The sequence below is a fragment of the Meriones unguiculatus genome, chromosome 9 (assembly GCF_030254825.1).
Source record: "Meriones unguiculatus strain TT.TT164.6M chromosome 9, Bangor_MerUng_6.1, whole genome shotgun sequence".
Classification (NCBI taxonomy): Eukaryota; Metazoa; Chordata; class Mammalia; order Rodentia; family Muridae; genus Meriones; species Meriones unguiculatus.
Window position 1 is genome coordinate 55,389,653 of NC_083357.1, and position 25,401 is coordinate 55,415,053.

Consider the following 25,401-nt stretch of genomic DNA (forward strand, 5'->3'; position numbering starts at 1 on the left):
AATGAACTACTTTCCTTTTCCTCACCTGGAAATATGTGTGTTAGAGCCTGATCTTCAAGGAAGGAAAATGGAAAGATTAAGACCACGTCTTCCCCAGTGGTTGCCTTTGAGTAAAGACTCCCAGGAAGTGCAGGGCATCACCTGGCTGGGACGTGATGGGACAGCACTGTGGGCAGACAGGGCAAAGGACAGGGACACAGGCTCTGAAGGGGGAATGTGCCCTGTGTGCTTCTGGGAAAATCTTTCCCTCTGGATCCTTATACATCACAGCATGGGACTGAAGAGAGATTTGCTGAGAAACTCAGCACTGTTAACAGCTGAATTAATGATTTTTTTTAATCAGTTGCTCCTTGGGCCATGTGTAGGCTTGTCATCCTTTTCTCATTCCCTTAGGTCAGATGCAACCAGTAATCTCATCATTACTGAGTCATTGGCCACCCTGCTCCAAGCTACTGCTCCTCATCAAAAACAAAGAAACAAAACACAAAGGAGAAGAAAAAATCCTACACATTATGTACCGCTCTTATGCAACATTCTGGCTGATGTTAAAGAGAGATGCTATTGAGTTAGGAAAAGCTGTATCTCAATCCTGAAAACCAAAAATGAGAAAAGTAAGAGCCTTCATACAAGGTTATCATGTCTGAGTTGGATTGTGAAATATGTAGTCTTTCATATATGTTAACAGTAACTAAAAGTAAGTCAACCATCTTTTTCTCAGTAAAACCTTTCTTTTCTTCTATATGGGGTTCATTTGGGCTTTTTCTTCATTGCAAAAATATTTTCTAGTGTGCCAGTGAACTTCCCAGTGTAGAAAATTTTTTGATGTTTTGTTTTAGGCAGAATGTAGCTGTTATATTGAGTGAATTCAAACTGGCAATCCTCTGTCTCACATGCATAGACAGCAGGCAGATGCCATTGAATCCAACTGAGGAACTTTTAACAAGGACAATTGCAAAGGAGTTCATAGGATGTTAGTGATATGTATTTACCTTTCCTTAAAATTTGTTTCCCTTGCTGACTTTTCTGGCTTTTAATGAAGTACCAGGCTTTTTTTTTTTCCTCAGAGTAGAGACTTTAAATTTTACATTTGTTAACAGATTTTGTTTTTTTGTTTTTTTTTTTTTTTTTTTTTTTTTTTTTTTTTTTTTTTTTTTTTTTTTTTGCATTGAGTGAGTTCTCTAAGTTCTTCCCAAGCCTTGCCTTGACTGCCTGGAATTCTCCTTCCAAAATCAGAGAGGTGAACTTGCAGAAGTCCTTAGTAACTTTGAAGATTCTTTTGCTGGGTTTTTTTATGTAGGAGGGTTTGTTAAAATCACAGTTAGGCAATGCAGTCTCAGATCCTAGTGATTAGGGGCCCATGTGATATTTCATGTCATTTAGTGTTTAGTTTGTTGAACTGGGAGCGCCATTTTGCCATGCACTAACATTTTCAGGGTCTACTCTCTATTTTTATGTAATTGTTCTCTTCATCTTCCTGTCTGGCTTTGGTCAGAAATCTCCTCTTTTAGATATGAGACTTGCTGTGTCATGTTTACAGCTTTCATTTATTTGGCATGTTGATCTCTCACCTTTGACTACCAGTTTTAGATGTTCTTCTTTATGAAAGATGCTTCCTGGAAACACAAATAGTTGGCATTGTTTGTTAACCCAGACAGTTATTCTGTGACTTCTATTTGGTGAGTTAAAGAGATTTCTTTGAAATGGGGGCTGGAACTTAGACACAGTACTTAGAATCACTTGCTATATTTGCAGAAGAATCAGATTCAGTTCCTGGCATTCCATAGTAACTCATTCCCTTCAATAACTCCAATGTCAGGGAATGTAATGCCCCTTCTAGCTTCCATGAAAACCAGACACAGTACACACTTGTACATGCTGGCAAAACAGTTTACACTCATGTTATAAAAAATCTTTAAATACACATTCAGAAACACATTTCTCAGAATTACTTTCCCTGTGTCATTCTGTTTTGGGGTGAACATGGAAAAAGTACCATTAGAAGACTTAAAGCATAGGTGATTTTTATATTATATATTGTATAATTTAGTTTATAGCTCTACAGATTCAGGCTCCAAGCATATTTGATGTCAATGAGGTGCCAGCTCCATTTACCATTAACCCTCTACTCCTCACTTCTATAGCTTCTATTTGTCTTGGGTCAAGTCTGTGTGCTTCTATCGTGTTGACAAATGCGATGGCTTCTGAATTTCCCCAAAACTAGAGAGATTGAGGTGTGGTGGGTCATCCTTCTAGACATCAATTATCTCCTGGGTCTCCCTGTATTTTCACAAGCCTCTGTTCACCCATGTGCTGCCCTCATGCAACTGTCCTTCCCAATTGCTGCTCTAGCTGACCTCAGTACCTCATGCTCAGTACCAGATACAAAGACAAAGATCTGTGGGGATAACCCAGGAACCTCCAGTATTTCATTGATGAAGTCCTTATGATCTGTCTCTGACCACTTTACTCATGATGTCTCTGCTTCTCTGAATGTAACTTCACAAGAAAATTATGTTCTTTGCTCTTCCAAACAACTCTTTTGATGTGTGTGCTGTTGCCAATATGGAGAGAAACTAACACTTTAAATTGTTGTGGTGCCATATTCTCAACTGTAGAATATACTACACATTTTCTCTATCATCTATTTTTAAATAAATACTTTCAAGACAAAGTATTAAAAGAAAACTACTCATCATAACTGTCTCTGAATTGCCTGGGATGAGGTTTTACTTAGAAACACACTACTGATGCAGACCACAGAGGAAGCATCCACAGTGAGACTTCCTGTTCAGCATGTGCAGGTGTGCTTCTCAGCTGAGCTCCTGCGATGGGCAACTCTTAAGGAGCCCCAGTTTTTGTTCAACTTCTGCTGTCACTTCAAACACTGTGGGTCAATTCTCGGAGCGCACAGAAATATGTCCCTGAATCTTCTAGCTGTGAGGCTGAAATGACAAGGCTGATGGAGTTGGCTGATTTCTGCCATGTGACAGAATAGCGGCCATTCCTCTCATTCTCAGTAGAAGAAGAAACTTGGCTAATAAGGAAAATCATCTCTCCAGTAACAAGCTGCTTATACCAAAAGAGTTGGTAATAGTAATAACTTGCCTCATATGAACAGTCCAGGGTGACTTCTTCTCCATACTGACTGCTTGCAGTTGACTGGACCTGAGTGACTTTCTGGGCCACATTGCATCCTGCAGAACAACCAGAGGAAAGAATAAAAAGCTTATCCTATGGTAATGTACACAAAGCAGTGTTGGAAGAGGGCCTCGTAAGACCCAAAGGCAAACTTAACTGAAGACATTTCTGCTTACTTTTCTCCAATCCCTCTTCCCCCTCATGTCCATGTAAAAGGCCATAATATCCTCAGCTATATGTGAAATGTCCATACCAGAGAAGGCCAAGGCCACCAATACACAGAGCAGGTTGCAGGGAGGCATGTGTCCCAGGTCCCTCTGTATGAGTGTGTCAGCTCTGCTTCAGCTCAGTGTTCAGTGTCTGAGGGCCAGGCACTGAGCATGTTTACCTCCTGTGTTTCTGACATTGCCTCAAGCAGGAAATGTGGTTTGGTGTGATCATATGCACATACAGAGAGAAAAGGGTAGCTCACCACAGGCCTCTACTTGCTTCCTTGTCTGAAAATGGAGTTTGTGAAAATCCATTCCGGCTGAGGGGGAAGTTGCTTTGCATCCCTGAGTGTTATTCAGGGAGATGATTTTGGGAACGAAAGTAAAATTTATCATCATCTATGTTTGATATGTAATTCACTTGCAGACCATTATTTCCCTCCATCTATTGTCTGATTATCTATTTAAGCTTAATAAAAAAATAAAATTGTCTCAGATCCATCAATTTCCCTGTGAAACAATGGTATCTGAGTCTTCCTCCTTTGCTCAGTGCAAGGGTCTACCTAAATTCTGCAATTACAAAGCTAGTTTTACAACATGTTGTAAAGAGCATCCCATCACACTCCAGAAGATCCCCATTTGCTTATGCCCTGGCAAATTGTAACAGGAATAAAATAATAGTCTTCAGAGGTTAAGAAGATGTTCATTATGTAAGTTGACTGCTGTACATCATAAATCCCTATGTGTGGATTTCCAGGATCCCCAAAAGAATCTAGATTCAGCGGCTGCCCCTGCAGTCTGAGGTCAGGGAAGCATAGACAGGAGAATCTTGGGGTCTCACTAGTCAGTCATTGATGAGCTTCAGTTTAAGTAAGAGTTCCTACAAAAATAAATAAATAAACAAATGTGGCAAATATAGAGAGATAACCAGTAATGACCACTGGTTCACATGCACACACAGACACATTCATACACAGTTGGGTGAGGAGTTACAATAATTTTAAAATCCACTGCTAAAAAACTGACTTGCTTTTAAAAGTTTACCATCAGGTTGTACTCACAGGATGTGTTCTGTTCTCTCCACACAGAGAACTCTTGCTTGTTACATGTCCTAGAAGTTTCTGTAACATTTTACTGTCATATTCTATCTCACTTGTTAAAGTCTGTGTATTTTAATTTAGAAACCAGTCTCATGATAAGCATGGCAGGATTCTCTGTGATTTAAGCATATTACATGTCCAAGATACATATAACCTGCAAGCATTGGAGTCATGTTACTACATGGGTTTGTGGTTGAATATTTGTGTACAGCTATATCACTATTTAGAATATAGCTCTTAATCCTTGATCTGCTCTCATTATCCCAATGGAGGAAATTACCCTAAAGGCACTCAGAAGAGAAAATGCAAAAAGGTCTCTGAAAGAGCTCCAGTTTTATGAGGAAAAAAAAAAGCAGATCAACATGTACTTCAGGGACTAGTTGCTGGGATCAGAGTCACATTCTTCTGCCCATTTCACTGCTTAGTGCTGAGAGCCCATGCCCTGGAATTCTCTCTGTGGCTATAAGGAGACCATGGGAGCCACAGCAGCATGGGCAGCACAGGGTGGCAGGGCTGTGCCCCTGCTCTAGATCTCCAGATCTTGCAGAGCTCTGCAAGCTGTATAGACACAGCCTCTGAGACATGGCTTTGGAATACACTGGGTTTAAGTGCTGAAGTGGACAGTTGGTCAAATTCTAAATACTGCTTTGACTTTCCTGTGATGTAATTGATAAACAATGCTTCCCAGTGAAGATAAACCTTAAGGTTGGTGGACAGATAGTTCAACGATTAAAAGATCCAGTTGCTAATGATAAATACTGAAGTTAATGTCTCAGGACACATTTAATAAGTTATGTTTTCTGAAAAACCTGAAACTTTACCTTTGAGTGCATGGACACCAACTTTTGGCTTTTTCGTACATACAGATATGTCTACCCATGTATGTATACAAGGTTCTGTATACTCACACAGACCTGTGTGCTTCCACCCAGCTCACACACATAAAAATAAATAAATAAATAACATTAAACATTTAAAAAGAATGAAACTAAGTATTTAAAGAACTACAATTAGAGATCTGTTGTTGAGGAAAATGAGGATAATGGTGGGCTTCATTTGGAAGATGGCAAAGAGGTCAATACAGAAGAAGAAAGAGAGAAGATAAATACCACTGAGGATGTTTGAAATACCCTTAATGATATTTATTGCTTCATGTTTACCTTTATATGTCATATATATTTTTAATGAAGTTATTCCACTTGGTCTGGCAATATCCCCCTCAAAATAAGGATCATCAAACAGGAAACCAAGTACCAGGCATGGGAAACCTTTTTTCACTATGTTGATCAAGGGATCCAAGAGGCTCTTGGAAGAATGCTGACTATTGCTGTTGTGCTAGGTTGCCTCTCAGAGATCAAGAGCAAGTCTCAACTGAGGATGCCATATACTTTGGACTGAGACGTGGAAGACTACCTCTCATGCCTCTCAAGAAAGCTCTTCTTGTCCGCAGGTGAAGACCATCACAGAAAATCACAACTGATTAAAAAAAAAAGAGAACAACTGATTATGGGAGCCCCCCCCCCAGACAAGTACATCTACAACAAGATTCCTACAATGAAGGCTCAAAAAACATTGAAGAAAACAAGGCACAAGAAAGTATAAGAACAAGAAGACCAGGAAGTGTGCTGCAAGAAGTTCTGTTAGAAATGATGGGGGAGCAATAGCCTTGACACCACAAAAGTATGTCTGCACAACAAGTACTGAACAATGATGATACCACTAGCCATGAAAAGTTATAGCTGGATGTTTCTACATTTTGGGTTTCTTTTTTTCTTCTTTACTCTTCACCATCCCATGTTCTTCATTTCTTATAGAGAAAAACCAATAAAGGTGAAAGTGGGCAATGTTATCATTAGGCTACTTCTTGCTTATCTGTGGTGTCAGGTTTCCTTGGGTAAATTTGATCTACTCCATCAGGATACCTAACTTCTAATTGATTCTTTGTATACAACTACTTGACAAACAGCATCCAACCAACAACCACCCAAGAACAGCAACTCTGCTACTTGGGTCTCTAGCATTTAAAGATCCTCTGAAAAGTTCCCAGAATTCCAAAGTTGAGACAATCACAGAAACTATCTGCAGCTAGCAGAAACACACTCTTGTTAGATCATGAGGGAAATCATAGTCACCTGCTATGATTCAGTCGCGTATCTACACACCTGACTAAAACAATAACATATACCTATAATGTTTTTGTGTGTTTTAAGGAAATTTTTTTTTACTACAGAAATGACATGGGGCCTTCTGTAGCTATACAAGGAACTACAGACACCTCAGTAATGCTTTGAGCCATAAATGGTCATCCCTAGGGATACAATAGCAAATGGTCAGAACTGAAGTCATGTACACGGAACCAACTCAAAACAGACTCAGTAGGTTGTATTTACATAATTGTGTGTATGTTTGTGTGTGTGTGCATCTGTGTAAAACAACAATAATCATAGAAAAAGAGGCCATGGATTGGCAGTTATTATTGGAGAGCTTGGGAGAGGCTGGAGATAAAGGACACAGAAGGGGTTTCAGGGATATAATGTTATATGTAAAAAATGATGTAATTCTATTTTAACCAAAATAAAGCAATAAATTAAAAATATCAAAGTCAATAAATCAATCTGTGATAAGGCCTGAGTGGCCTTCTCAAGACAAGCCAGTATTTAGTCTTTAGATTTTCATTGTCATAGGAACTTTTTAACATTTGTTTTGACAGTACATAGTAGGTATTTCAGGCACAATATGACATTTAACTTTAACTTTTGCCTTCTTAAACTATTTTAATTCATGTTTAGTTTGTACAAATATTACTTACTTTGGTCAATATGTCTGGACCAAGGTCAGGGTGAAGGAAATACCAAATGTGTTGCTAAGGCAGACTTGACTGAGAAGTGTCTAAGAAGAAACAAAATGGAGTCAGGACAGGATGGCATTACCTTGGTTGTGTCGTGGTTGGTAAATTTGGTGTCTCTATATTGAAGAAAAGAGATTTTCCCTTTCTAAAGAGGTAGCAATTGCTACCTGTTAAATTAATACTTTTTAATACAATATTTTTAATCAGAATTTTCCTCTTCTCTAACTCCTGCTAGATGAGTTTTGTTTGGTTCTGGAATTTTTAATTTAATTGAACTTTTGGTTTTGTTTTGTGGGTGTATAGTTTTTGTTGTATGGGGTATTTTGTTTTTGTTTTTTGAAAGTGAGATGAAGAGAAAGAACATGAAATTGGTGGACAGGATGAAGGAATGAGAAGACAACAAGAATTCTTAATGTATTGCTTGTAGTCACTCAACTTCCAACTGTTCTGACTCTGGTTTGATTGACAATGAAATATGATCACATCAGTCCTGGCCTCTTTTCAAAGACAAACCATGAATCCTCACACCAGACCACTGGGACTTCAACATGCACAAAGCATCAGCTCAGAAAAATGAAATCAAAACAGACTTGTGAGTCTGAAGTCTCTGTTTGGGTTCTGGAGAGCCATTGACCCAAACAAAGGATTATTGTGATGACACAACTCTATGGCACTCTTCTCAGAAGTCTGGGAAGGAGAAGAATGAGAGTGAGGAGCGTCTGTGACCAGATTTTTGGCAATGTCATTCACTGGCACTGAAGCATGCCCATGTTTGATGCTATTCCATAGTTGTTATAGTTGTTATAGTTTTCATGAAAACAAACCCCCTTTCTAAATGATCTTTCACTCACACATCTGTGTATATGTGAGCAATGCCCAATATAAACGTTTTTGTCTTCAGACCCTGAAGGAATGAAGACTCTCCTTGACTGTATGCTGAAAATGCATTTGATGAAGAAATTTATATCAAACCTCAATCTCTAAAAGTAGAATTTGCTTGATAACTGTATGAAGACACCCACGTGGTGATGACTGGGTTATTCTAAGTCAACTTGCCCTCACCTTCCCTCAGTACTCTTGAAGTTATTTCCAGCCTTTTATTCCCTAGGATGCTCAGGGTGTGTCTTGAGGTACACAGAGTTTCCAAGTTTTCTGTTGCACATCCTTAAATATGCCTTCACTCTTCTGCTGACTTCCAAGCTAGGTTGTTGTATTCAATGAAGCCTATTTCAATCAGATAGATATTCTGGTGTTTTTGTTTGTTTGTTTGTTTGTTTGTTTAGATTCAAGTTTAAAACTTGACAGGGATAGAAGACCTTGAAAACCAGGAGGAGTTCACTTATTGGTATTGTGAGATCTATCTCCTACTGCTAAGAGCCAACTGACTTTATTTTCCTATGTGACTGTTCTGTTTTCATACTGAAAAACTATTCACTGTAGATGAGAAAAAGAACTAGAACTTGTAGGCTTTAGATGTTTATGTATAATGTCTTCCATGATGTTTTTGTTGGTTTTGGTTTTCTGAGACAGAGTTTTACTCTGTTGTTCAGGCTAGCTTACCTAATCTAGCATCAAAAATTCCTCCTGGTAAGGATCCCATAGAAGTTAGGGCTTCCAAAGCCATTAACAATGTGTCATAAAAACGAATTTAAATTTTTCTCGATTGGAAAGCTTTTTGGATTTTATTTAGCATTAAGTGAGCAATCCTTGCCAACTATTAGGCAGTGAAAGAATCTTTAATTCTGTGTTTTGCTGATGTCTACAAATACTGCAGCAGCTTCTATTGACTAAGCCTTTATGTTCATTTTTATATTTTGTTCATTTATGAAATACACATGTAAAATAATTTCTTCAATTAATGTTGTGTAATTTTATTATATGATTAATTCGCATTCTTTCCTCCCCACTGATGTCATTCATCTATTTTAAACACACCTGCATCCTTGTGAGGGCCTCCTGGGTTACATACCTGAATTTCTTGAAGGCAGATGAAGACATAAGAGGCAAAAGAAGAGGAAGTAGAAGAGTTCATTGGTCATAGAAATTCCCAATGCCCTAGTTATCAAGGAGATTAATGTAGAAGAAAAGACTATGTGATTTCTATCCCAGAGGCCAAAGTCAAGGTCTCCTGACACTGGGCTGTAAAAACTATACATGAACAGCGTTCAGACAAGAGTGTAGGGAACAGGGCCTTCATAATTCATAGTTGCTACAAACCAGACACACAGGAAACTATTTCTACAACAAAGGAGGAAAAAAAATCTTCTAGACTACTTAAGAAAATGGATCTAAAACTCCAGCTGTTCTTGAAGAGCAAACAGAGAATGTAGAAAAGCATGCTGAGACTTAATCTTGGTCTGTCTCTGGGCTGAGGGAGTCTAACCCTTACACTCACAGTGCCCCCTGTCACCTGGTCCTGCACACCCTCCAGGCTTAGCCCCATTGCAGGCTTTGCTGGAGCCTTAGCTGCAGGTTTGGGTCTGGGCTGCAGGTGTCTGTGAAGCACTGTGCCCTTGCTGCACAGAAGTAGGTGGCCGAGTCTCCAGGCTGAGAGACTGTGATGTGCAAGGAGAACTGTTTGTCGCTTTTACTGAAGAAGACTGTGAATTGTCCTTCTTCCTTTTTATTGGACACTGAACTTATGGCTATCAGGAGAGCAGGGCCTTCAGCAGGGAACTGCCGGTACCATGAGAAGTAGTCAAATGCGCTGTTCTCGTAAGTGCAGTTCAGAACTGTGGTCCCTCCTTCCCAGACTGTCAGAGATTGGGGACTTTGTCTCACCTACTGCTGGTCATGTCTTTCCTTCTGCTGGCCACTCACCCCTGTGTAGGGAAACACAGCAAATGGTGTTAGGTTCCTAAGATCTGCTGATGGTTTCAAGAAGGATGACTTTGTCTGGTGCCGCAGTTCCCTCCTGCCTCTGAATCAATCACATATCCTGGGATATGTGGTTTCTCTTCCATGACTTACCAGCTAGGTGAAGGCCTAGGACTAAAAACAATGCTTTCAGGACCTTGCCCATTTCTCCTAGACCGAAGATTGGGGAGAACTCAGGTGGCCTTTTATCCCCCACAGAACACTGACTCCAACTTCACAGGCACCTCAGTTCTTTCAGCTGGCTCCACCCTTCACTAACACTACCTAAAGCTATTTCTGACAGAGGAAGCACTTCTCCATTATTCTCAAATTTGGTATTGCTGAAAATAGAGCCATGAGAATCAGAAATCCCCTCATTACCATTCTACCATCATACACTGTTGCTAGAAATGTGTCTTGATATAGACATCTAGAATAATGTGGTTTTTCTGAAAGGAAGAAAGAAAGAAAGAAAGAAAGAAAGAAAGAAAGAAAGAAAGAAAGAAAGAAAGAAAGAAAGGAAGGAAGGAAGGAAGGAAGAAAGAAAGAAAGAAAGAAAGAAAGAAAGAAAGAAAGAACGGAGGGAGGGAGGGAAGGAGGAAGGCAAGGAGGAAGAAAAGACAGAAAGCAGAAAGGAAGAAAGAAAGCAAGGAAGGAAGAAAGACCAGTAATCTAACTAATACCACTTATGGGCATTTATCCAGGAGAAAGAGGTCATTTCATGAGAGACACTTGCATATGCCTGTGTGTTACAGCACCATTCATGACTTGCAAGATGTAGACACAGCCTAGGGACCACCTGTCAACCAATGAATGGACAGAATATTGTCCCTGAAACTACAGAGTAATGGTCAGCCACTAGGAAAAAATAAGCTCCTGCCATCTGTAGGAAAGTGGATAGTATTTAAGGACAAGGTGTTAAGCAAAATAAGCAGACCTGTAGACATACACAATATGTATTTGTTCTCATCTGTATAAACAAATGAACAATCAAAAACAAAAGCAAAAGAGGAGTAAAGAAAAAGAAAATAAATATGATCTGAAAGCAGAAGTTAGACAAATGAGTAAGAGAAGGGGAAGAGGGACAAAGGGAAAGGAGAGGACAACAGAGAGTGAAGACAAGATGAATATGAGGAAATTGTCACATAAGCATACATTAAAAATTCACAACAAACCCACTAATTTGTACAATTAATGTGTGTTGATAATTTTGGTAATATCATATGCCCTATGGGAGAACTGACTATAGTAGTTTTCTGAATGGTTATAGTATGAATCCAACTCCTAATGTCTTTGCATCATGTACATATAGATTGATGGAGCTCTCCGTGCTCGTTAGAAACTCACTACACTGGTCAATGATTAGCCCTGCGCCCACTGTCAGCCAATGTGCAGAGAAGAGACTGTGGAATGGTCAGCCCTCATGGCACATGTCTACCACATGCTCTCCTCTCGAGATTCAGGGATCATTGCAGAAGAAAAGTCAGTGTTGGAGCCAGAGATGGTGGATGACTACAGGAAACAATGTCTTCTGGACACATCAGGGCAGCTGAACTTATGAAGGAGCAGTTTTGTGACAGTCTGCACAAGGCCTGTGCAAGCTTAAGAAAGACAAAAATCCTAACATGGACAACAAGATTAGCATTGATACATCAAGTGTGCTTATTCGCCGAGCTGTCTTTTCAGGTCCAGATCATTTGGGGTTTATTGCAAATATTAACAAAATGTGTTGAAAACATGCAATGAATTATACTATCCTATTACCAGGTAAGGTTATGAGTAAATGAACCAAGAAGCATATAGGTTCCATTCACTTAAGAAAAAATTAAATTTTATTCTAATTATTTTCATGTGTCCTATTACATAAGTCCATTTACAGACTGCTCTATGGAGAAGCCATTAACTCTTTAGAATGGACTGTCCTCTAGAGTCCCATCTGAGAAATAAAACATTTACAATTGTAATGGACTTCCCACTGTCCTTGCTGCCTTTGCATGAGGAATCCCAAGGCTTTCTGACCATGCACAGAGGAAGGTGTATGCTTTCTAACTGTAAAACTCATGCCTTTTTTTAAAGAATATAAAGTTATGAGCTGAAATGGCTGAAAATAATTTAGCGATAAAATTACAAAATCTTTACACATTTCAAAACAAGTGCGAGGAACATTCAGAACACTGCACAGTTGCATGAGTTCTACACAATGCCACCAAAACATGTGGGAAAATGTTATAATTGATGTTACTGGGAAGTATAGATACAAACAATTATTGTAAAATTGCATTTTGGAAAAACATGCATGTCATGGACAATCCTCATTTGATGAACTCCAAGTCAAATTCAGGGTGTGGTGAACTAAGGAGAAACTGGATTGCCTGTGCAATCTGTTGGTCTTTTTCATAAAATAAAACACAATTTAGGAGTTACACCTGCCATAGTCTAGATTCTGAACACAGGAGGAGACTATGCTGTGTGTAGACACCAGGGAGCAGGAGTTAGGATCATCACCTAGCAAATCCACTACCACAGTTCTCATTCTAGCAAGGTACTTAAGGGTTAACTACTACCCAGAAGTGTAAGTTTTTCCCTTTCGTGTGTGTGTGTGTGTGTGTGTGTGTGTGTGTGTGTGTGTGTGTGTGAAAATTAAAATAAAGTCACCTGGAATCTTAACAGGTACCATGCACTAAGGTAGGTTTTAGGCCAAATGCAGAACACAAAGGACAGAACCCTCTTCACACAGATCAAAGTGCACAGCAATGAACATGGAAGAGCAAGTATCTCTGTAGAAAGATGTAGAATCTGCTGGTTAAATCCTCAAGAGTGGAACATCTAGATCTTGTGTTAGCTATATGTTTACCAATGTCTTCTTTGAAAGACATTGTGGGTTTTCTCTTATTATTATTTCAGCTCTTTATTTATTACAGAGAGATAAGTGTAAGTCGTAGAGCTTTTTACTTTAAACCAGCATTTTGTTTACAGCATTTTGTTCATACTGATTTTTTTATTGGTTGTACCCATTTGTATTCACATCAGCAATGAAGAAGTATTCTCCCTCCAGTTCTTACTACTACTTCCCACTCCTCTTCTGTGCTAATCCCTGAGCCTTGTATATAGGAATGGCATTCTGGATGTATTAACTACACTAGATAACTTGAGGCCAGGTACTCTTTGAATTTTGCCCATTTGCCCATTACTGTACTATCCTCTACTTGTTTCAAAAGGAAGCTTCTTTTGATGAGAGGTGAGAAATACACTTCTTTTTGAGTAATTATACATATTTAAAATGCAGTTAGAAGCTATGTTGATTTAGAAAAATGGCCATAACTGTTTCTCCTCTAGTGTCTATGACATCTCCAGCCATGGGAGTTAACTAGGCTTACAGTATTGTGCCTGAATTCCTTCCTGTTGAACAGGCCTTATGTCCAATGAAGCATATATTAGTTCCCCCAAGATGAAAGTGCTACCATTGCATTTCTGTGGGTTTTCTTGCCATTTTGGTCATTGTTTTGATTCATAGTCTTTCTATAGCTTGGTAGGATTATCTATTGCTTTTCTCCCTTGGGATCTTGATGATACCTTTGGATACTGTGAGAACCTGTCATTAGGGAGGAGTTGTCAGGTCAGTTTTAGTTAAGTCCTCACAAGTCCTTGTCGAAGGTATGTGGTATTCTTAGAACTATGATCTTATCTTCAAATTCTGTGGGGGTAACAATGGGTAATGGCAATTATTTGGAGCAGTTTCTTGAACCACCTAAGAACTTGGAAGAAGGGTTCCCACTCCTGGAACTCATGTGAAGTGCAAGTTTCTGGTTTCCCTGAAGACTCAGTTTTATCATGTGATGTTTTCTTGCAAACTGCACACTTGATGTTTTGCTGGAGGTGGTCTTGCGAAAGGGCATGTGGTGTTTTGCTGTCATCTCTCTCATGCAAGGCGAATGATGTTGGCCAGCTGAGAACATCCATGGGTGGACTCTGAGTAGAAAAGATAAATGAAAGACCACAGAGAGGCATCCCTTTTTGGATCCACATCACTGAGCTGATCTTCATTCTTTGCAAAGAGAACTGTCCCAGAGAACTTGTTGGGGCCAACCACCTAAGTCTTCTGGCTTTCACTGACTTCATGGTGCTGCATGGTTTTGGCCTTTGGAGTGGACTGAGTTTGGTAATCCCTTAAAGACCCATGGATCCTAACCAGTAGGAAGTAGATAAAAGAGGTTTACAACCCTTTTTCCTATTAATCTCCTAACTAAATTTGGGGGTTGGATGGGAGGTAAAGGTGTTTAAGTAAAATCTAAGCCTACATTCAGGCTTTTATTAGATTTCACAAGCTCTCATAAAAGGGATTCTATTCTATGCTATGCCATTATAAGTAGTTTTGGGGGTTTAGAAAAGCAATTTGACGTCTCATCATTCTCCTTAACCAATAATAGAATGTGTAATTTTTTTCTGACCTTTGTATATACAAACATGAGTCTTCTTTGAAAGACATTGTGGGTTTTCTCTTATTATTATTTCAGCTCTTTATTTATTACAGAGAGATAAGTGTAAGTCGTAGAGCTTTTTACTTTAAACCAGCATTTTGTTTACAGAATTGAGATGAATCAAAAACATTGGCCTCCTTTCTCATGTTTCAGAAAAATTATGAGAGAACCCAACTCTAATCCCAGGTGAGTGTGTCCACCACATCATTGGGATTGAAGCACAGCACAATGGCAAACAAGAATAGACTTTAAGGGGAAGGGATTTTTGGACAGAGACTTTCATGACCTGGCTGTTACATACAACGTGTGTAAGAAAAGGTGGAAGAACCTTTGAAAGAAATGGAAATGCCATTCTGGGCATGATCTTCAGACCTACAACAGCTGTATAGCTTCACTAAGTGAAGGCTGACAGGGAGCATGGTGGTTTGAATGAGAATGACCTCCATAGGCTACTATATGGGAATGTTTGGCTCTCGGTTTATGTTGTATTTAGGAAGGATCAGGATGTGTGGCCTTGTGAGAGGAGGTGTGTCACTGGTGCTGGACTTTGGAACCTCAAAGCCAAAGCTAGGCCCAGCTTCACTCTCTCTTTTCCTCTTGCTTGTACTCAGATGTAAGCTCTTAGCTACTACTCCAGGGTCATGCCAGCCTGCCTGCCTGCTGCTGCACTCCCTACCATGATAATAACCCTCTGAAACTGTGGTCAAGCCTCCAATGAAATGCTTTCTTTCATGAGTTGTCTTGATCATCCATGGTATCTCTTCAAAGCAATAGACAAGTAACTAAGAGTAGAGGTTGGGGAACATTCTGTAACATGGACCAAGGTAAGTTGTAATCTAAATAATTTATAGAATGAGACTGAAGCCCAATTTTAATGACTAGAGTCTAGCTTTCTTATTTAAATCGTAAATTTGTGGGGTAATAACAGAAGATTGCTGGAGAATTTAAGTCCCTAGGTTTTGTAAGACATCTTGGTAAAGATAAAGCCTATGTCAGGGTTTTACTGGAGAAGTTTGCTATTAAGACTTCCAGTTAGGGAGAAAACATTATTTCAAGGGATCACAGCCTAGGTTGTCTCTACCACTGACTTCCATCCTGTCAGTGAGAATTTCCACAGATTCCTAGGTTTCTAGATATTTGACCTGAGACTTGGTGCTGTTTTTCAGGAAGCTGGTGAGAGCACGTGGAGAAAGCACGCAGCCTCCCTCACAGGGCTGCTCCCCTGGGCCTCCTGCACCTATGGTTTGTGTGCAGCTTCCCCTGCACTCTCCCTCACTGTGTCACTCACAGCACAGTAGTACAGGGCAGAGTCTGACAGCTGCACTGAGGACGCCTGCAGGTGGAAGGAGCTGCTGCTCTTGTGGAGAGTGGCGTGGAACCCTCGGTGCTCTGTCCTCTTGTTGTCTGTGGAGCACCTCAGGAGTAGCTGAGGGGCTTCTTTGAGATATTGCACATACCAGAAGAGGAAAGTATTTGTGTAAGTAGTCTGATAGGTGCAGTTCAGCATCACAGGCATCCCCTCTGTGACAGTGACCAAGCCTTCTGTTTGGGTCACTGAGTCTCCATTGCTACTTCCTAAAAAACAAACAAACAATGAGGAATTACTATTCTATGTGAGGAGGAAGGTTAAAGACTGCCATAGTTGTAAGACAAAGACATCATTAACGCTTAGGGTAAAAAATAACTTACTGAGCATGAAGAGGAGCACAAGAACTGAGCAGGTGACAGGAAGCATGTTCATAGAAGAAATGACAGTTGGTCCTTGAGTGCATCAACCTCACAGGGCAAGTTTTCAGCAGGACCTCATCCAACCCCTCACTCATGGACAAGGACCTTTGTCTGCACAGTGAGTCTGTCATGTTAAGCCACCTGAAGGAGATGTAACCCACATCTAAGGAATCAGCGCCCTCTGCTGATTTCCCTTCAACCTGCACCACAGGTGGCTTAACAAGTCATTGTGAAGAAACTTGAAACCTCACCCTAAGCAGACAGGTCTCTAGTTGACACCTGTGTTACTGAAGCACATGTATCCTATGGTATTTAATGTGGTGAGTGTACATAAAAGTGTACATACACCCATACCTCTTATAAAATTCATCCATTTTTCTCTTTTTATTAGTTCTTAGAGAATGTTGTGCAGTGAACGATTATTATACTCATCTGTTCCCTCCAGTTCTGACAAATACATCCAACTTCCCTACCAACAACATTTTGTGGCCTCTCTTTTTAAAATAAGGCGCATAAATTTTTGCGTTTCAGGCTGTTCTTCCCATATACTCTTAGCTTTGTTTCTTCAGTAGAGGATGGTCTATGAACCAGGGAAAATTCTATGGGTTAATGTTTTGTCAGCTTCACACAAACTACAGTCAGCTTGTATGAGGGAACCCAAAAAAAAAGTATTTTCTTCCTTCAGCTTAGCCTCTGGGCATCTTTGTAGATGATCAGTCTCATGATTGGTGATTGATCTGGAAGTTCCCAGATCACTCTGGACATTTCTGCTCCTGAGCAGATATCTGGTCCTGTCTTGTATGAGAGAGCAAGTTGAGCAGGCCAGAAAGCAGCACTCCCTCCTGCCTGGAGTTCCTGCCCAAGATTGTAAGCTAAAATAAACCCTTTCATCCCAGACTTCCTTCTGGTTCATAGTTTGTTACAGCAAAAGGAAAAGAAGCTAGAACAGTCATATATCAAGAAAAAGTTAGGTTTTCTAAACTTTAGAAACCTGAAGTGTTAGAATTTAAAATATTATAGACAAAAAAATTTAGAGGGCAAAAAATGCAGTATCTTAACATATTTTAAAGGAACCTACCAGAAATATCACTGTTCAGAAAACTATATAATATTTTATTGTTAAAGCTCTAAGTATCATCAAAGTACATCATGAGTAGAAATTTTGATGATGTTGCTAGGAATATTCTTTCTTTCTTTTCTCTCTTCATGGGAAACATTATAAATGTGATGCCATAAGAAGACCCAATTAAAAATTATTGAGCCAGAAAATAATTACAAAAGTAAATTGAGTAAATAAAACTATTATAACAGGCCTGAAACTTACAATTTCCAGTTTGTTGTGCTAATTCAAAGTCAAATTCAGCATGTGTCAAAGTGATTGAGGACTTTGTTACTCCTTGACTTTCTTATGAAATGTAACCTAATCCTAGGAGTGACACCTGTCATATTGTAGGTGATTGCAGCAAGAGATTATGCTGGTCTTGCACACCAGGAATAATAAGCATCACCTCCCAACGCTCCTACAATTCTAGTTCTAGCCAGGTAATGTAAGAATTAAATTTTACAAATAAACCTATCAATGAATCAAAGATAATTACTGTAAGCCTTAACAGGTACCATTCAGTGAGGCAATTTTGTACCACCAGAAGGAACACAAAAGACAGAATCTCTTTAGACAGATCAGAGTGCAGTGTGGTAGCAGTGAGCTGTGAGATTAGAAAAGAATATTGGATGCAGTCACAATGTAAAATGACTGCAGCTAACGGCTGTAAAATCTTGGTGGCAACACCTACATGTACAATGAAAAAAATGTTGAATGAACAATCTACTCTAACTGAATTATTCACTTCAGCGAAACCCAAAATATGTGTATGGTCACTTTTATCAATACCTGGAAAAGTAAAGTTGGCATTAGCCAATTCTAAGTGTATAAAAGTTCATTAAGTTGTATAGACTTGGGGTCTAGTTAATTTTTACTTCCCCTTACATCTGGATCTACTCCTTTACTGTCTCTCATCAGAAAAGAATAGACTTCTCAGAGATACGAACAGAACATTAAAATAAAAATAAAACCTATCACCTCAAACCAACAGAAGCACAAAAGCCCAAGAGAAGGCACAAGAATCAGAGACTTACTTGCTCACACACTCAGGAATCCCACAAAAACACTTAACTGGAAGTCATAGTAGATGATATGATATGATTGATATGATATGTTATGATATGATATGATATGTATGTGTATACACATATATAATGGTATCTACACACACGTACTACTGCATCTGCCTGTCAGTCAGCTTCTCTTCACTTCCCCTTTCATTTGGATCCACTTCTTTTCTGTCTCTCATTCTATGCAGAGGACCTGGTGCAGGACCTCTGCAGGACCCACACAGGCCCTGAACATGCACACTTCAGGTAAGTTATAAAGATAGACAGACATTCACACGAACTGAACTGAGGTCTATTGCCAAAGCCTATCTTGTACGTGTGTGGCCACAGCCCTGCCTCTTCCTGCCTGTGAAGTCTTTCCTCAGAACCTCTATCTCTGGTTGAGGTTTTTGTGGGGCCCTTGTAAAAGTCCCTGCTACTGTGCCCTCTCTCATGGCACAGAAATACACTGCTGAGTCCTCAATCTGTGTGGCTGTGATGATGAGTCCGATGGAGCTTTCTGACTTCTGGAAGTTCAGAGAATAGTGACCTTCTGTTGCGTTTTCCTTTTGGTAAGAGTCCTGACGAATAAGGAAGACCATTTCCCCACTTGTTGTTTGCTTGTACCAGAATAAGGAGTAAGCGCTTTCCCTGGTTTCATACACACAGTCCAACGTCACAGTCTTCTCCTCCATCACAGAAACTGAAGTCTGAGCCTGAGTTACCTTCTGGGCCATGCTGGTTGCTGATGGAAAGAGCACAGAGACATCAGCCTCTAAAGGAAGAAGTAGTTTATGAGCCAGAATCCTGATAATCCCTCCCTTCTGGGCCTCAGCAGAAAACAATGGCCTCTTCCCCCAGTGAGCTTCAGGGATAAGAGCCTGATCCTGTGCTAGGAAACATCCTTACCAAAACAAAAGAAGCTGAGGGTTGCTCCCAGCAGGCTCAGCATCAGCATGTTGTTAGCTCTTGTCTGCAGTGAAATATTCTATGTTTTGTCTCAACCCAGATCTTAATCTATATGGCGTGCTTAAGAGGAACAGGCAAGGTTACTGCTCTGTGTGGTGCAACCACCCCAACAGGAAATGTATTGAAAGTTATGGGGCAAGTTTAATTGTGCCCTGTCTTGCCTTCCTGTATGGGCATGGGAGAATGCTAGTCTGCCTTGAGGACCTGTTGATCTCATTATAACGAACTGGAAACCATCAGTAATAACATGGGCTAAATTTCAGATCTTTTTTTTTTTTAATGGACAACACAGCACATGCAATTTATTATGAAACCTAGTAATACATGGATGACTTTCCATGTCCTTTTTAGTTTTATCAATGCAGTCTTTTTTCCTAGAAGAAAACAAAAGATTGAAAATTTAATAAGAATGCAAAACTTTGCATCAGTTTTTCTGCCTACATTTCTAGTGAAAGGATTTTTACAAATTTATATGAAAAATATTTGATTCTTAATGAAAACATTCACATCATGTCCCCTGAATAACAGAATCTGTTGTCAGGGCCATGGGGGGAAGCAGCACATCTATAGTCTTTCATATGTGTGTCATGCCAAATAATGGAAAGAAAGAAAGCACACACACACACACACACACACACACACACACACACACAGTGTTTATCTACATTGTGTGTTTCCTACTCACAAGAATGAACAAAAGTAAATCCACAAAATTTTATTCAATGGCAAGTTGGCATGGGTTTCTCTTAATCAAAGACTCTTAAAAACACCATCTCTTATAAAATCAGCACATCAGCTGTTGTTTTCACTTTCTCTCTTCTGGTGCCCCTTTCTATAGAATAGTATATTAAAAACTGTTTCACTCTCATAAAGTGGAAGTAACATATTCTCCTCTACAATCTTTGACCTCCCTAACCCTGGGTAGTTGATTAAGTTTCTAGTACCAGGCAAAATTTCCTTCTCATTGAGCAGGTCTTAAGGCCCACTAAACTGCTTTGGTATCCACGAAGCTTTTAATACCACTATTTCAAGGTAGGGATATCTTGTTATGCTGTTTATTATTGTGATTCATAGGTGTCACCCCTGGATGAAAGTGTTATTTGCTGCCCTCTCTTGGCAGCTTACAGAACAGGCTTTTGTACCATGAATGGTAGACTGCAGGGAGGAGATGATCAGGTTGGATCCATTTAGTCTTTTGAGTCAGGTGTCCAAAGTGTGCTGTTTTCAGCAAGAGGGATTTCCCTTCCAGCTGAGAAGTAACTATGAGCAGCAGCAATAGCTTGTTTAGTTTTCAGAGACACAGTATTGGGGTTTTTGTTAGTCTATGGTTCTTATGAAGAGCATTGTCAGATCAGCAGACATATATATATATACATATATATATATGTATATATATCATATATGTACATATTACCTTTCATCAAAGAAGCTTCTTTTTTCAGAAATATAGTCTCTTGAAGACAAAAAAGTCACCAAATCATTTACAAGATTTTTTTATTAATTACACTTTATTCACTTTGTATTCCCCTATAAGCCGCTCCCTCCCTGGTCCCAATCCCACCCTCCCTCCTTCTTCTTCACACATGCCCCTACCCATGTCCACTGATCATCCTCTCCTTCCTGCTGATCTTACTCTATCAGATCTCATCAGGAGTGGCTACATCGTCATCTTCTGTGGGCTGGTAAGGCTACTCTCCACTCAGGGACAGGTGATCAAAGAGCAGGCCAATCAGATTATGTCATAGGCAGTTCCTTTTCCCATTCTTCTTCTTCTGATGTTCTTCCTCTTTGTCTTTCGGGATGGGGATTCAGCATTTTAGTCAGGGTCCTCTCTCTTGATTAGTGTCTTTAGATGGACAGATTTTAGTAGGTTTATCCTATATTGCATGGTACTGGCATAGAAACAGAATGGTGGATAAATGGAACCAAACAGAAGACCCAGAAATAAACCCACAAACCTAAAGACACCTGATCTTTGACAAAGATGCCAAAACCATACAATGGAAAAAAAGATAGCATCTTCAACAAATGGTTTTGGTCTAACTGGATGTTGACATGTAGAAAAATTAAAATAAATCCATACTTATCACCCTGCACAAAACTAAAGTCCAAGTGGATCAAAGACCTCAACATAAAACCAGACACATTAAATCGATTAGAAGAAAAAGTGGGGAAGACCCTAGAACTCATTAGTACATCAGACAACTTCCTGAACAGAACACCAACAAACACAGGCTCTAATCGCAACAATCAATAAACGGGTCCTCATGAAACTAAAAAGCTTCTGTAAAGGAAAGGACACCATCATCAAAGCAAAATGACTGCCTACAGATTGGGAAAGAATCTTCACCAACTCTTTATCTGACAGAGGGCTAATATCTAGTATATATAAAGGACTAAATAAGCTGAAAAGCAGCAAACCAAGTAATCCAATTAAAAAATGGGGAACAGAGCTAAACAGAGAACTCTCTGTAGAGGAATATCGAAGGGCAGAAAAACACTTAAAGAAATGTTCAACATCATTAGCCATTAGGGAAATGCAAATCAACCCTGAGATTTCACCTTACACCTATCAGAATTGTCACAATGAAAAACTCAAGTGACAACATGTGCTGGAGGGGCTGTGGAGAAAGGGGAACCCTCCTCCACTGCTGGTGGGAATGTAAACTTTTACAACCACTCTGGAAATCAATCTGACACTTTCTCAGACAACTAGGAATAGCACTACCTCAAGATCCAACCATACCACTCCTAGGTATATATCCAAAAGAGGCTCAAGTACACAATAAGGACATTTGCTCAACCATGTTTGTAGCAGCTTTATTTGTAATAGCCAGGAGCTGGAAACAGCCCAGATGCCCCTCAACTGAAGAATGGATGCAGAAATTGTGGTACATCTACACAATGGAGTATTACTCTGCAATGAAAAATAAGGAAATCATGAAATTTGCAGGTAAAAGGTGGAACCTGGAAAGGATCATCCTGAGTGAGCTACCCAGAAGCAGAAAGACACACACGGTATATACTCACTCATATAGACATGTAATATAAGATTTTTAAAAGAAAACAAAATCTGTCTCACATATTAAGCAAGACAAACACTTACCTCCAAGATCATGGCACTGTGCTGAGATAGGAGGATGGAAGGTATGTTTAGAAGCATTGGGTGAGTTTGTATTTATCAATAGCATAAAGGGGAACCTTCCTCTTGTGGTTCCTGTCTGTATTGCAGCATATTTTTTGTTTTTGTTTTTGTTTTGTGTTTTTTTTTCTTTCTTTCTTTTTTTTTGTTTTTTTTTTGTTTGTTTGTTTGTTTTTGTCCTGGTAATTTATTCTGTATCTTAGGCTGTAAACAGGGTAACACTGTCATCTGGATGGGAATGAAAGGATACATAAAAAGCTTTCTGTAGAGTTTAAAGGGTATCTCAGGTGCAAAAGTGGCTGTTACCTTTCTCATCACTTTGACAAGTGGGGGCAAAAGAGCTCTCTATGTTTCCCCTCTGAATGTAATGTCTATCCTCCCTCTCTTGTGAAAATTTGTGTCTTGCAGTTTGCTGTGAGCATGACAAAGCATGCTTTGCGAGCTCCCCTTAATGTATGGTCACTGTACCATACACTAAGCATGTACCTCTTGATTAGACACTTCCACACCTGCCCCTTGTCTTGCCTGGACTACCTCATTCTTTCTTTAAGAACTGATGAGAACTCAACCTCCTGACCTCAAGATGCAAGAGCTTATTCATTACTTTAGAGGGAGTCCATGCCCACATCTCCCACCACACATGGACACATATCAGCTCTTGCCCTTACCATGTCATAGAAACACACTGGCATCCCCATTTCTCAATCTTTTTCTAAAAAAAAAAAAAAAAGAGATAAAATCAATAAAAATTCAAATTAAGTTGTTAGTTTGAAAAATGTTGAAACTACTAAGTTTTTCTTCAGTTATAGGAAAGTTACGGACAGGTTGTTAAAGTAACTGCCAAAGTTACTCGGTGATAGCTACTATTTTCTGTGCTCTGATTAATAGTCAGTAGGTTTGTTTGTCTGTATCTTTATTGTTTCAGATTTTCAAAGTTGTGGCAATTTAAATTAGATGGGAATCTGAAGGCAGGAGCTAATACAGAAGCCAGGAAGGAGTGCTGCCTACTGGCTTGCTCCCCATGGCTTGCTCAGCCTGCTTTCTTTTAGGATCCCAGAACCACCATTCCAGAATTAGCCCTGCCCACATTGAGCTGGACATTCCCATGTCAATCATTGATTAAGAAAAAGCCCTGCAGGAGCCTACAGGAGTCTTACCAACACGGAGCATGATCTTATGAAGCAAATTTCTGGAGTAATGTTTCTTCCTCTGAGATAATTCCAGCTGTGTCAAATTGACACAAGATTAGCCAACTCGTTCTCCATTTGCTTGCAGAATAAAACAAACAAGTTTTATGACAAGGGGTGAGAGCTACACCTTTCTGTGGTGTAAGAACAAAAGTTTAGGATGTAGATAGGGATGGTGTTGGTTCAGGAAAGTGGCTGTGGTAGGTTCTCTAGGGTCAATGACTTCAACAAAGCATTAGCCAGGTTTACAGTGTTAGGCATAAATCCCATTCTACTGAATGTGCCTTAAATTCAATTGGACAGCTGTTGATTACTCCCAAGATGTAAGTACCACTGTTGCACTTGGGTGTTTTGGGGGTGTTTTTTGTCATGTTTTGGTTTGCTGGCTTTAGAACTGTGCAAGGTTATTGGTTGCTTTTCTCTTCTGCCAGGTTGCATGACACCTTTGAATACCATGAGAGCTGGTCAGCTGTAGCTTGATTCTGATAGGTCCTGTGCCCAAGGTGTTTTTAGCAGTAGGATCTTATCTTCATTTTCTGGTCTGCCACCAGAGACAACATTATTAAATTATATTATTTTTAGTCTCTTGGAGGTTTTTTTTTTTGTCTTTCTTTCCTTCTTTCTTTTTTTTTTTTTTTTTTTGCCTGGTGCTGGGGCTTTTGTTACCCCATGGCATTACCAATCCAAGTGGAATAACATCATTTAAAACTCTCTCTCGCCCTCTGTGTGTATATATAATAAGTAATTTTAATTAAGTATAGAATAATATGGTTCCTCTGGCTTTTCTGAACATCTTGGTGTTACTTATTTTTCTTCCATTGTTTTTTTCTTTCTCTCACTCAATATCACTCAGCCCCAATTTGAGACCTCTGCCATTTTAATTTCCTCCTTTGTAGCAATTCTCTTCTTTAGTGCTCCTCCTCCCCTGCCTTGTTCACACTTGTTCTGGTTTCTAAGGTTATTCCAAGTTGCATACTACCATCTGAAAAATCAGAACTAGAAGCCACAAAAGAGAGGGCATATAGTATTGATTTTTCCCTGAATCTGTGTTTCCTCACTTACTATAATATTTCCAGTTCCATTTATTTACCTGCAATGCAAAGTTCCTGATTTTATTTTTTTTCACAGCTGAATAATATTTTTTCCATACTGCATATGTACCACCTTTTCATGATCCATTCATCAATTGCAGGATATTTAGGTAATTTCCATTTAATTGCTATTGTGTTACATAGAGAAACAATGAACATGGCTGAGCAAGTAGCTATAGAATAGGGTATCTAGGTTTGGATGTATGCAAAGCAGGTAGAGCTGGGTCATATGGGAGACTTATTTATCTATTTATTTTGAGAATTCTTTACCCTTATTTCCAATTTATAATTCCACCATCAGTGAATGAGGATTCCTGCTTCTCCAAAGCCTCTCTAGAATTTTTGTCAGTTGTTTTCTACATTTTAAGCATTCTGATTTCATTTGCATGTGTCTAATTATTAAGGATGTTGAACACTTTTTGAGCTTTTTCTTAGTCATTTTTATTTCATTTTTTAAGCTCTATTCAGACAGTCACTTTTTAAATGGGGTTATTTGTTTTCCTA

General features: G+C 39.4%; 1 pseudogene and 3 gene segments (V, D, J or C); all 4 read right to left on the reverse strand.

Annotated features, from left to right (window-relative positions):
• Window positions 1–2,717: 2,717 nt before the first annotated feature.
• On the reverse strand, window positions 2,718–3,475 carry LOC132656606 (T cell receptor delta variable 1-like). The segment is given in 2 exon segments: window positions 2,718–3,194; window positions 3,392–3,475. Coding segments are annotated over 2 exon segments (366 nt in total).
• Window positions 3,476–9,728: 6,253 nt separating this feature from the next.
• LOC132656607 (T cell receptor alpha variable 23/delta variable 6-like) lies at window positions 9,729–10,317 on the reverse strand (annotated as a pseudogene).
• Window positions 10,318–15,866: 5,549 nt separating this feature from the next.
• Window positions 15,867–16,370, reverse strand: LOC132656608 (T-cell receptor alpha chain V region CTL-F3-like). The segment is given in 2 exon segments: window positions 15,867–16,204; window positions 16,319–16,370. Coding segments are annotated over 2 exon segments (390 nt in total).
• Window positions 16,371–18,834: 2,464 nt separating this feature from the next.
• On the reverse strand, window positions 18,835–19,466 carry LOC132656313 (T cell receptor alpha variable 19-like). The segment is given in 2 exon segments: window positions 18,835–19,253; window positions 19,418–19,466. Coding segments are annotated over 2 exon segments (468 nt in total).
• Window positions 19,467–25,401: the final 5,935 nt, after the last annotated feature.